This window comes from Papio anubis, chromosome 2, assembly GCF_008728515.1.
Source record: "Papio anubis isolate 15944 chromosome 2, Panubis1.0, whole genome shotgun sequence".
NCBI classification, from domain to species: Eukaryota; Metazoa; Chordata; class Mammalia; order Primates; family Cercopithecidae; genus Papio; species Papio anubis.
Window position 1 is genome coordinate 121,033,245 of NC_044977.1, and position 14,239 is coordinate 121,047,483.

Here is a 14,239-nt window from a genome sequence, read left to right on the forward strand (position 1 = left end):
TCAAGACCAGCCTGGCCAACATGGCGAAACCCTGTCTCTACTAAAAATACAAAAATTAGCAGGGTGTGGTGGCATGTGCCTATAATCCCAGCTACTTGGGAGGCTGAGGCAGGAGGATCACTTAAACGTCAGGAGGCGGAAGTTGCAGTGAGCCAGGATTTTGCCGCTGCACTCTAGCCTGGGCGACACAGTGAGTGAGACTCCATCTCAAAAGAAAAAAAAAAAAAAAAACAAAAAGACAATAACAACAAAAACAAAAAACCCCATTATTCTGAGGAGTCATGACACAAAAAATTAAAGTCATCTGGGAAATCATCAAAAATGAAGTAAGTATGATGATCTGACTCCCTTGAAATTTAACTTATCTTTCCCTCTTTCTGTCATGTTAAGAAGAGATCATAGGCCTTTTGGACAATCCTAAAACTATAAACCTCAGAAAATATGTCCTCTCTCAGACTGAAATATTGTCTGATTGGAAAAGCCACGAAATTAAAGTCTCAAAGGGTCTGTCTGCTCAATTGGACAAATGAAATAAATGCATTGGGACCTACTCAGAAACACAACTAACTGCTTTAGCCATTGGTTTAAGGGCTTGCCAAAGAAGGCAAATTTAAATTCATCTCCTTGTGTAGTTATCTGCATGACATCCACTAGAACAGGATTTTAGTTATCAATACTCTTACAACACGCTGTATAAAGTTATGAGATCTTTTCTAATGTTTGGTGATACGGATCTGACAAAGAGGTAAATTCCTCATTGGAATTTTTGTTCCCTAGGAATTTCTCCTTGGTATTGGTCTTGATTCCAGTAAGAAACAGATGGTTCTTTACATTATTATGAGGAGATACTACAAAAGTATAGGTATAGGCTACCCATAGAGGAAGCACAGTAGTTTCTGCAACTCCAGGCTAGTAGCAGCAGAACAGACATCATCCTTGGCCAGAAAGGAAGAGTGCAGGGACTGGCAACCTGGAAAGCAGGGAAAGGGTTTGGGAGAAGTGACCTTTGGCTTCTAAGGCAGCCCCCCAACCCCAGGAGAAGAGCTGAGAATAGGCACCCTACCATTCTCTGATCTGTGGCCAGGACACTCCTTGGCCAAACCCACTCAGAAGCCAGGAGGCATAGGAGCCCACTGCTGTGGTCCATTCGGGTCAGCTTTGGGGGCAAGAGCAGAGTGGAGCGGGAGGGGAAAACAAGAGATATCCAGCATACGTAGCAATTTGCTGCCATAGCACTTAACACACTATTTAATGGTGCAAGAGGGTAGAATTGTATTTTTATTCATGGTTGTGCCTAGTAAAATTCTGGTACATGGTAAGTGCTCAGTATTACTGAGTGAATGAACAAAGACCTGAAATACTGCTGAAACAGTAAAAGCAAATTACTACACAATTAGGAGGAATTATTTTCAGACATAGGATATTTAAAACATCACTCAAATACTGGAGCATGATTCAGCAATAAATTCTATTACATAAACCAGGTAGATAAATGTCACAGCTTTAAAATATAGTTAAGTAGAGTTGATCCTTGTTATTCGTGGATTCCGTATTTGTGAATTTGCCTAACCTAAAATTTTGTGGTACAGCAAAAAACTTGCTGTACATATATCCTCAGCTGAGGTTGAACAAGGCCATGTTCCAGCTTTCATACTATAAATGTGTCCTTTTTACTCTAATGCCATGGTTTTTGCATTTCTGTTCTTTTTTTTTTGATTTCACTGTTTAAAATGGCCCCCAAGCCTAGTGCTAAGGGCAAAAAGCTGTTCCTAAGGGCAAAAAGGCTGTTGTGTGCCTTATGAAGCTTATGTGTCAGATAAGCTTCATTCAGGCATGAGTTACAGTGTTGTTGGTCATGACTTCAAGGTTAATGAATCGACTATATTAAATAAGGTGTCTTTAAACAGACATTTACATGTTGACTGCTTGATGAAAATGTGACCAGTGGTTTGCAGAAATCTAGCCTTGTATTTCCCCTAGGTTCTGTATTTGCTAATTCAGTGTTTGCAGTGACTTTATAGAACATAACTACCTTGAATAATGAGAATCAACCATACTTGCTGTTTTCCAGTTCCTAATAAAGATTTTAAAAAAAATTCAATTTACAAAAGACACAAGATGATTTTTCTTGTCAGCAGTTAATTGAGCCTCATGATGTAAAACCAGAAAGAGGGGGGAAACACCAAAATTCATCACCGCTGCATAATTTCCATGTGATATATTAAAATGTATTACTTCCTGAATAGTATTCAACTAAATCTATATTATTTCAATTAAAAGTTACCTAGGCCATATGGTTTGAAAATTTAAAAATCCAGTAAGAGGGAAAAGGAAAAATACCTTATTTAATACATTGACTTTAAGAACAATCACATATGCATTATTCTTACTATCTGAACTTAGCCTCTGGTAAATCCAATCCTGCTTAGTTAGGCCAATTGATACCCTCTACAATAAGCCCTACATGATCAAAAAGCTTCATGCTTCTACTTACAGCAGCATAGCGAATCTGAAGTTCTTAAAAAAAAAAACAAAAAAAACCCACCATTCTATTAACAATTATAAACAATTTTCCATGCTCTGATACAAGAATATTTAATGTTAGCCAAGAAAGATAGCCATCTATTCCAGTGAGGATTGTAATAGAGGCAGCCTTTTGATTTTTGTATTTGTTTAAAGTATACAACTTGAATAGTAAAATAGAAACTGAGCTGAAATTTCTAATTCACTTTCTAACCATAGTAAGAATGATATTTCCCCCCAGGGATCACCAAATATTTATAAAAATTTGTACTAACATTCTGTAAGAATCCACACACATCAGTAAGAAGCTGACTTTCCTGCTGGCCATGCTCCAAATGTCTTTAAGACTAGACAAAGTACATGTATTATAAAAAATTTCAGGATAAACATTGAGTGCCTGGGTATTATCACAGTAATAGAAAAGGTTAATGAAATAAATTTTATTTCTGAAAAACACCATGTTTATATCCCAAAATAGGTATCAATGTTACTGGTGATAAAGAAACCCAGAAGCGAACATTATATATATATATATGCTTACTGTGGAAATGAAGTAGTAGAGCTCTGCAAATGGGAGGGGAAAATACCCAGGCACTTCATCAATGAACATTTGCTAAAAAAAAACTCTTAAAAGTGATTGCAGCCTTGACATAGTTGCATTAACATCAAATAGCCACATTTCTGTCCACTTACAGGGACTACTATAAAGAAGCAATCAAGCCATGTTTAATAAAATGTGTCAATGATACATAAAATGTATTTTCCACAATTAGAAAAATTTAACATCTTTAATTCAAACACTCAGATGAGAAACAGACTAAAGCAAAGACTGACATACACTACCTATTTCAACCACAAAGCAAAATGCTCTCACTGTGACTGAAGAAAAATCATTTAATATTCATTATTAGTTTATAAAAGTATAACTCCAAGGAATGATTATGCTCATAAGTAAACAAGAGTTTTCAAAGACTTGTAACTAAGATGTATAAGACGTAAAGTCAAACTGCAAAACTAGTTAAAGCAACTAGAGTCCAATAGTTCTCTTACGTTTTATTATCTTTATTTTAAATTTGATATTTTAGAATAGGAAATTATCTTTCACAGCAATGCCTCCTGGTCTGATAATACAGTATCTCATTTCTGAATGTAAAGATTTAAAATAAATCAAAATGAACATTAAGGCGTACAAAGCTACTTTAAGTCTGCTCTTATTTAATAAAGATCAGTTTTTGCTCATATTCAAAATACATGGAATGTTGGCACAAAACTAAAGCTGCTGTAGAAAGATCACAGATGTTCTGTGGGTTACTGAAACTTCCATTTCTCTAAAAACATACCCTTACATGGTCTTAATTTTATGAATTTAAGTGTTGAGAAATATCTAAATAATAAGTAACAATTAAAATAAAATGTTTTATTTGCAAATTATGTACAGAATACACTTTACGTTACGACAATGAAATGGGGAGGGAAGAGGGAGAGCCATCACTTTCCAACAAATGCTGTTCACTTTCTCTGTTGGAGACGACCATCTTTCTCTGAGTCAGACGCACAAATCAGTGTGGATTTCCTACATTGGAAAAAGAATTTAGCTAAACCAGAAGTGTTGCTGCATTGTTACTAGTTGGCTTGTTTCCACAAAATAGTTTTGAATTCTGCTAACTCAGATTCTTGAATCTGGTGTAACTTTATAATGAAAAATAAAAGAACTATCAAGAACAATGAGTTTACGCATCTTAAAGAAACTGTGAAATGGCTACATAACTATGCATAATGTGAAATGTTGGAGTTTCTTTGTTCCTTTTAAAGTTATTTTTGATTAGTGTAACAGTAAAAAGCCATAAAACAAACTATCAAAAATTGTCATTAATGTAAATTTAACTGTGGAAAGTACATCTTTGATAACTGTCAAAATGAATGAGATTTACTTACTGTAAAATTATCAAATGGATAAAACATATTAATGGCTTTAAACTGTACCAATAATAGTGCCAATATTCTATAAAATGAAGGACTGAATATAACTGCTTGAATGTCAAATATATTTCAGTAAATAGATTTAAAGAATGCTACAAATGCCATGTGTTCAATATGGTAATCAGCCAACATAGAAAATCCAACCTTTTGTACTTATTCATTCAGTCCCAAAATTAGTCAGATTATGATTTTTCATGTGAAGATTTAGGTGTTTCTCCATCATTTTCCTCTTCCTCCTCCTCTTCACAATCCCCATCTGTTTGCTGTTCCAGTTCCTCTTTTGTTATCATTTCAAAATCATTTCCATTTCCACTACTGTGTTGGGATCGATCATCTTCCCTCCTGTCACTGTCCGTGTCTGAATGCCGTTCTCCCCCTGAGCCTTCTGTTCCATGATTTCCTGGTCCTACTTTCCCCTCCTCATCTTCCTTTTTCTCACTGTCTGACTTTTCCTCACTGTCGGACTTCTGTTGCTTTTTGGTTTCAGACTTTTCATCTTTCTTTAAGTCTGCTTTTGGTCCTTTGTATTCATGTGTGTACAGAGGCCGGAAGGAGTCAATGAAACCCACATCAGCAGTCAGATTTGGCAAGAACCAAAAGTGGTGCCTTCCTCCAGTTATGAGCCAAATGATGAGAAATAGAATGCATCGAGCTGTGGGGAGAAAAATTTCTCTAACTGAGTAATTCAAACGTAGCCTCAGAAGGGAGTATTTGTTAATAAAAAGCTGGGAAAACAGTTTTATTACCTGCACATTTCATACACCTTAAATATGAATATTTAAATCCTGATTAGTGCTGAGCGTGGTGGCTAAACCTCTAATCCCAGCTACTTGGGAGGATTACTTGCGCCCAGGAGCTTGAGGCTGCAGTGAGCTACAGTAAGCTATAATTACACCACTGCATGCTTGAAAACAAAACAAAAAAATTCCTGACTAGTTTAGCAGCTATCACAGTATTCTAGGGGCACAGCATGTTGCTCTGAACTTGAGGTCACAATGCAATAACGTCACTCCGAAAAAAATTACTTCTTTTTTCCATCTGGGTGTTGTTTCATGGATATACACTTCTGATTTATGCACTTTGTGATATTATGCTTCAATACACATAGCAATCAGTCGGGAATTTAAGTATTCATAAGATCATGGTGTAGGAAAAGAATAAAATAAAGAGATGAAAAGGTGTTTAGGAAGGAAGCCTTTAAGAAGGAAAAGCAGGGCTACATCCTACTTTCCAAGTCTCTAGGCCTTTTTGCCTTTGTAAGGAACTTACTTCATAAAAAAATATTAAAATTATATTTTCTACACATTTATGACTATTTTCTATACATTTGTATAAACATGAATAAAATACCATATAGGTTTGCTAGTACATACATGTATATACATTACTACTTCTGATTTAAAAGAAATAAAAATGAAAATATTTCTGTGGACCCCTATATGTAACCTTGGTCCAAGGCATGTGTTTATTATGCCTAAAGGATATAATTAGCCCTGGATAAGGAATCCCAGTATTAAAAAGTTTCCATCTTTTAATCTTTGTTGTCTTATTTATTTATTGAGGACAAGGTCTTGCTCTGTCACCCAGGCTGGAGTGCAGTGGTGCAATCATGACTCGCTGCAGTCTCACCTCCTGGGCTCAAGCAATCCTCCCACCTCAGCCTCCAAGTAGCAGGTACATGCCACCATGGCTCCGCTAATTTTTGTATTTTTTGTAGAGATGGGGTCTTGCCATGTTGCACAGTCTGGTCCTGAACTCCTGGACTCAAACTCCCAAAGTGCTGGGATTACAGGTATGTACCTATCATCTATTTATCTAATCTCTTTCTCTCTCTCATCTGTCTTTTCTCCCTCTCTCTCTACCTACCTACCTATCTACTTTCATAGACAGGTTCTTGATATGTTGTCCAGGCCAGTGTTGAACTCCTGGCTTTAAGTGATCCTCTCACCTTAGCCTCCCGAGTAGTTGGGATCACAGTTGTGAGCCACTGAACCTGACCTTTTTGTTTTATTGATTAGGTAAATTATTTAATTTTTGCTTAAAGACCAATCCTCTCAGTATTAAGAAAAGTACAATGTTAAAGAAAGCAAGATCACTTAAACACATAAGGTTTATTCTTTTATTTTATAACACTGTATTTTGACAAAACTGTAGAAAAATGGAATTTGAATTTTAAAATTTTTACTAATGAGTTATTACAAACCCCAATATTTAGTTTTCTCTGAATTTACCAATTATGTAGAGCGAAGTGATTTTTCCTGTTTTTTAAAAGGTCATGATGATTATGTGACTGTTACAGACTAATCAATTATGACAGGATTTTTGGTTTTTGTTTTCTTCAGACAATTCTGTCGCTGTTTTCATATAAAGCCTGAAATAAGCTAATCTATGTGTCTTCCATATTTTGCTTTGTATAAATGGAAGAAAATTGTTATAACTGTCTTGACTTTTAAAAATAGCTATTTTTATTTTCACAAGAATATAAGTATTCTGAAAGACTCCTGTACATATTAGAATCTTTCGTGGTATAAACAGAGAAGGTAAATATGCTTAAAATTATGATTTAAGAATAAATTCCACTGATAAACAGAGATAATGAATTTAAGGAGGCTGTACATTTTTTTCTCCAATTATGATGCAATGATAGGTTTTACAGGATTGTAAGGCAGATGGTTCATAATATGAAATCTTGTATCAAACCAAAGAAAAAGCAATACGGAAATGGCACAAATAAAACCTAATTTCTTATCACATACAAATGGTATGGCAGAATGCTCATGTTTTACAGTTTTTCGCTATGTGGCACTACATTACCAAGAGTGAAAAGGGAAGAATTATGGGGAAGTTGTGACATGTACTATAATAACATTCCTACACTAAAAGTGACAGTTTTAGAAAACTGCCAAAGGTCTTATTTTAAATGGCATTATTAACAATGCATATTCAAAGAAACGCCAAATATAATTGTGACCAATACACAATATTTCAAGACCCTGACTCTTAAAAAAAAAATCAGCTAGGCATGGCAACATGCTCCTATAGCCCCAGCTACTCAGGAAGCTGAGGTGGGAGGGCTGCTTGAGCCCAGGAGTTTGAGGGCACAGTGAGCTATGATTCTGTCATGGTACTTTACCCTGGGCAACAGAGCAAGACCCTGTCTCCAAAAAATGAACATATATATAAATATAGATATAAATATATATTAATAAAATATATATAAAGACTTCAAAGATAATATAAAAGAAATATCTAATTATTTGAAAGTATATTTGGAATTGCATTTTCTAAGAGAATCAACATAAAAGGTTGGTTTGTTTCCTGGTATAATTCAGAAGACTATTTGGTTCATAATGAATATTTAAGTCCACAGCATATTTACAATGAGAATTTATTTAAAGAGACTACTGAAGAAACAATATTTTAAACAGCAAAACTATATAATAACCATAAATTATTGTGAACACTGGTTTAATTTAAAAATAAGCAAGTAAAGTAGTTCTATTCAGTGGAGCTAAACCTTTGCTAAAAATTTCCAAGGAGTTTCTAAATTTCAGGAATTTGAAAGGCAAAAAGCACCAATTTTATTATGTCTAATGTCAGATCAAAGTTTATGACTTTTCCTTCTTGATGCAGGTATTACACTGACACTAAATTCAAACAGGCTTAGATATTATTTCTTGGCCTACAAATGTGCCCGTGTTCCATGCAAAAGCAGGAGGGGATTTTTCTGCTGCTAGAGGTTACTAAGCCAGAGAAAGGAGGCTGGGCACAGTGGCTCACACCTGTAATCCCAACACTTTGGGAGGCCAAGACGGGCAGATCACCTGAGGTCAGGAATTCGAGACTAGCCTAGCCAACATGGTAAAACCCCATTTCTACTAAAAATACAAAAAATTAGCTGGATGTGGTGGTATCTCAGCTCACTACAATCTCCGCCTCCCGGGTTCAAGCAATTCTCCTGCCTCAGCCTCCGAAGTAACTGGGATTACAGGCTCATGCCACCAAACCCAGCTAATTTTTGTATTTTTAGTAGAGATGGGGTTTCACCATGTTGGCCAGGATGGCCTCGATTTCCTGACCTTGTGATCCGCCCGCCTCGGCCTCCCAAAGTGCTGGGATTACAGGCGTGAGCCACCATGCCCGGCCCTATATTGCTTTTTAACTATGAAAGATGGCCGGGTGTGGTGATAATCTTATGATCCCAGCACTTTGGGGGGCCAATGCTGGAGGATCAGTTGAAGTCAGGAGTTTGAGACCAGCCTGGGCAGAGTGATACCCTATCTCCCCCACAAAAAGCCAGGGATGATGGCATGCACCAGTAGTCCTAGCTACTTGGGAGGCTGAGGCAGGAGGATTGCTTGAGCCCAGGAATTCAAGGCTGCAGTGAGCTATGATCTCACCAGTGCACTTCAGCCTGGGTGACAGAGCAAGACACTGCCTCTAAACGAATCAACTATGAAGGACCCCAATCATCCAGAATTGTGGAAAATTCATTTACTTAGGTTTTCCTATTTGATTTTTAAAACATTAACTCCTTATTGCATCTAATATTTTGGTACCTGGGTGAGAATTAATGATTTTTCCCCAAATGGCAAATCAATTGTTTAGAATAATTTATTAAATATATGCATAGATTATTTGGGTATTTCGTTTGTTCTAAGTCAAAATTAAAAAATGTTTTACTGAAAGTATTATGTCTAATAAAAGATCTACCATTGCAAAAATATTAAAAGCCTTTGCCATAACTAATTTTTAAAGCACATCTATTTGCAGATTAAGATATAATGTATGGTATATTTCAAAATAACTAAGTAAATTTCAAATGTGTCATAATAAATGATAGGCAAGAAAGGTGATAGATATGCTAGTTATGTTAATTAGCTTGAATTAAACATTCCACATTGTACACATACACCAAAACATCACATTGTACCCCATAAATGTATAATTATGATTTGTCAATAAAAAATCTTAATAATTAAAAAAAATTTTAAAGATGTATTAAATCCTTTTTCTGCAGACAGAACAAATCTTATCAAGCCTGAGTTCTGAGATTTGACTCAGAATGTAGGACCATATACTTCTTGATTTACCTCCGTTAATTTTTCTTAAGCTTTACTGAAGTTCCAAATTATAGTCCAACTGCTCAACAGCAACCTTCTTGAGGTCAATTTTATGATAACAATACTTACCAACAGCAAGGAGAAGAATACTGGCTACAAAACAGCCTGCACCCACACTGAGGTAATAAACACCTACTCTCATTTCTGCTGGCCAAAGGGGGAAGAGGGTGGCTGCTATTACTGCAATCACTGGAACAAGAAATGACAAAGTTAAACTTTTAGAATAAAAACTTAAATGGTATGGCTGCAATAACAGAAACATATCCCTGGGGGAAAAACTGACAAACATAAACACATTGAAATACAAAATTGCCATTTTTATAGGTAAAAAATGGTCAATTATGAGGAATTTCATATTGTTCAACCTAACATTTTATACTGTTCTTAAACTAGGAGTTTTTATTAGTGTAAATTACATATAATTAGAAAAAAAGTGCTATGTAGAAATTCAAAACTGTTACCTCCTTAATTTATCAACTGTTTCCATTTTCAAGCTATATCTACCTTATTTAAAAAATATTAAGATATCTGCCTACTGAGTAAGGGAGCTAAAAGAAACAACAGAACAACAAACCCAACAAAAAATGATTCCCAAGACCCCTCTCTGGAGATTCTTCTTCTGGGGTGGAGCTCTGACATCCACAGACTGAAAAAGATTCCCCAAGTGATTCCACTACAGATGTTTTTTTGGTACTTAGGGAAACTGTTTACAAGTATCTCCAGTTTTTTTGCAAGTAAAGTGAGGACACAAGAAATAAGTACAAGAAATCAGAAGCCTGGTTATTAGGTCTTTAGAGTAAGACCAGGATTAAAATTCTAGCTCTATCACTAATAAGCTACGTAACCCTGGGCAAGTTACTTAACTCTTTGAGACTAAGTTACCTTATATTTAATAAGTGTCTGTTCCTATTTTTCAAAGGTTGTTGAGGATGAAATGATATATTGTATGCAAAATATTTAGCAAAGTGACTAGTACTCTAGTATAAAAGAGTTATTGTGCTTTTTGAAACAGGGTCTTACTCTGCCACCCAGGCTGGAGTGCAGTGGCACGATCTTGGTTCACCACAGCCTCGATCTCCCAAGCTTAGGTGATCCTCCCACCTCAGCCTTCTAAGTAGTTGGGACTACAGGTGTGAACCACCACGCCTGGCTAATTTTTTGTAGAAACGAGGTTTCGCCATGTTGCCCAGGCTGGTTTCAAACTCTTGGATTCAAGCCATCTCCCTGCCTTGGCCTCCTAAAGTGTTAGGATTACAGGTGTGAGCCACTGAGCCCAGCCTAAAAGAGTTATTTTGAATGGGATCCTATGATATCATATTGACCAAGCTTATTTTAACTACTACCTATTTTTTTTTCTATTTGTTAAATCATTCTTTCCCCACAAAACCTCCTGGAATATACACCGTTAAAAAAACAAATCAACTGTAATCCCAGCAGTCTGAGACAACGAGGCAAGTGCCCAGGAGTTCGAGACCAGCCTGGACAACATGTTGAAACTCCATCTCTACAAAAACAATACAAAAATTAGCTGGGTGTGGTGGAGTGTGTCTATAGTTCCAGTTATTCAGTAGACTGATGTGGGAGGATCACTTGACCCCAGCAAGTCGGGCTGAAGTGAGCCCTGACTGTGCCATTGCATTCCAGCCTGGGTGACAGGAATGAGACCCTGTCACAAACAAACAAATCAAAAAGTATAGAGAAAATTAAGTCTTCATCTAATTCTTATTCCACTTCCCAGAGGTTAAGTACTATTAAGCTTACCTGTATTCCCAGAGACTACCTATATATAATTAACTAGTTACAGAGACTTTTTTCTAAATAAGTAAATGAGCTTATATTATTCTTACTCTTCTGTAACTTTCTTTTTTTTTATCTATTCTAGGTATAATACCCTTGCACATGTACATTTGTGCAACTGTGATTATGGCATAGGGTAAATTCCTTAAAGTGGAATTTATTAGGTCAAATGGTATAAGCATTTCAAATTTGAAAGATATTTGCTAGATTATACTCAGGTATAGTCTAAAGGATTTGGAAAAAAACAGATACTGTGTCAATGCACACACTTCGTGCAACTGTATGGGAACAGCCATGGAATAAATTCCTAGAATTGCTGGGTCATTGCAGACACATATAAAATTTCAGAGATACTGACAAACTGTCCTTCACAAAAACTAAAACAATAGACATACCTATCAACTGAGAGTGCTGATTTTTTTCTAAGACCTTTAAAGTCAAGGTTTGCAAGCCTCTCAATCACTACAGCTTTAATTTGCATATATGAGTGTGATTAAGTATCACTCATGATGACTGGTCACTGTATTTATCTGTTAACTACCTTAACCATTTTTCTATCAGTTTGTAAAGATCTTTGTTTTAATGTGTTTCAAATATTTTCCTTTATTATTCACCTTCTGACTTTAAAGTATTTTTAAAATGACAACTATTTTATGTTAAATTTAGGAACATTTTCTTTTATAGTATCTGCATATTGTTTTCTAAATTTTAGATTGCACTTTAAAGCTACTAACATCTCACTACTTACCAAGAATTAATCCCATGACAAATGTTTTAAAGTGAACTGGGTCATAGATCCATACATACACCTAGAAGAATCAAGAAACCTCAGTGCTTAAAAGTTCTAATGTCACATTAGAAAGTAATGCTTAATTCTACATTTTAGGTCCCCTAAAGCAGTCATCAACCTCTTAACGTATGAGAAGTACTTTCTAAGGTAATACATTTCAAAGATCTTTCCTTCAGCAGCAGTGGTTCTTCTGGCACTAGAAAATGATTATAGAAAAACTATAAATTCTATAAAGCACTTAAGTAAATTTGTATGTTCTTACATACATTTAAAAATTTGTTTGGCCGGGCTTGGTGGCTCACGCCTATAATCCCAGCACTATGGAGGCCAAGGCAGGTGGATCGCTGGAGGTCAGGAGTTCGAGACCAGCCTGGCCAACATGGTGAAACCCTGTCTCTACTAAAAATACAAAAATTAGCCAGGTGTGGTGGTGGATGCTTGTAATCCCAGCTACTTGGGAGGCTGAGGCAGGAGAATTGCTTGAACCCGGGAGTCAGAGGTTGCAGTGAGCTGAGATCACACCACTGCACTCCAGCCTGGGCGACACAGCAAGACTCTGTCTTGGGGGAAAAAAATTGTTAATGTGTGCAAATCATAACTTATTCAAACAAAACACCAGCAACTGTCAACCTTAATTTGCCCCTAATGTAATGATGAACCAGTTTGGGATAAAAGCACAGTTAAGATAGATTCCAGTCAGGCCCTATCACTGATCCAGTATCTCTCAACTCCACCCTTTTCTCTCCTGATAAGACACAAAGAACAATTATTAAAGATCATGCTTGGTGAACATAGTTTCTATGACTGTAATAATTTCATTGCCCACTCTTCCATGGAGTGCCCATAAGCTGGAAACCACTACTTCAAAGCTTATGACGTAGTGGTTCCTTCCTTTTATCAGGCTATTATTTTATACAACAGAAATTTACTTCATTCAGATCGGAACTCGTTTGATCATTCATCCACAAAACTCAGTTTTATTTCTTAGTTTCTATAAATAACAGTACTCTTCCCTCTTACTTCTATATTGACCAGAACTCTTTATTGTCTTTCCAACTTGGTTCTTCGATTTGTAACACCAGAGGTTCCACTTTAACCTCTTATTTTACTCTGCCCACTTCCTTGGGAATCACATCCACAGACATTACTTCTGCCAGTTTCCATTCTAAAAAAAACATGTTTTTTAAAAAAAGGTATTTCACAACTTTAAAAGTTGTGGAGTGCATGCTACTTTCTACAGAATAAAATCTAGGCTTTTCAGGATAGCAAGCACCCATGCTTTTGCTCAGGCTGCTTCCTTCCCCAATAGACCTAAACTCCTTCCTGGTACACCTGGCAATCTGCCAGTCATCTAAGCTCAAGTGTCCTTTAGACCCTTCTTATCCTTCCTGACTAAATTAACTATTCCTAATTTGTGCTCTCACACCATTCATGCTTACCACACTGTACTATACTAACATGTTTAAGTGCCTGTATCTTTGCTAGATCATAAGAGATTTTATCCTATTTATCAAGCTATTCCCAACACCTATAAAAATGTTTAGCACATAGCTGATGCTCAATGTTTAACTGAGGGCATTTGAGCCTTCACATTAAGAAAGACCAAAGGTTTTCTTTTTTTTTTCCCCCTGAGACGGAGTCTCGCACTGTCGCCCAGGCCGGAGTGCAGTGGCGCAATCTCAGCTCACTGCAAGCACCACCTCTTGGGTTCACGCCATTCTCCTGCCTCAGCCTCCCGAGTAGCTGGTACTACAGGCGCCTGCCACCACACCCGGCTAATTTTTTGTATTTTTTAGTAAAGACGGGGTTTCACCGTGTGAGCCAGGATGGTCTCAATCTCCTGACCTCGTGATCCGCCCGACTCAGCCTCCCAGAGTGCTGGGATTACAGGCGTGAGCCGCCGCGCCCGGCCAAGAAAGACCTACAGTTTTCTATTACAATGATTCTTAACCAGGGGTTCACATCAGAGTCACCTGAGGACAGTTTATTATAAATATATAATCCTCCCCCACAATCCCACTCTAGA

General features: G+C 36.6%; 1 protein-coding gene across 1 annotated transcript in view; it reads right to left on the bottom strand.

The window, feature by feature from the left end:
* Window positions 1-1,247: 1,247 nt before the first annotated feature.
* Window positions 1,248-14,239, bottom strand: part of SEC62 (SEC62 homolog, preprotein translocation factor) — a 31,318-nt gene continuing 18,326 nt past the window's right edge. Inside the window, exons 6-8 of the mRNA XM_003894850.5 lie at window positions 12,172-12,232; window positions 9,696-9,815; window positions 1,248-5,155 (exon numbers count right to left, since the gene is read on the bottom strand). Of these exons, the coding sequence (XP_003894899.1) occupies window positions 4,686-5,155; window positions 9,696-9,815; window positions 12,172-12,232 (651 nt within the window). The 3' untranslated portion in view covers window positions 1,248-4,685. The remainder of the gene's footprint in view (window positions 5,156-9,695; window positions 9,816-12,171; window positions 12,233-14,239) is intronic.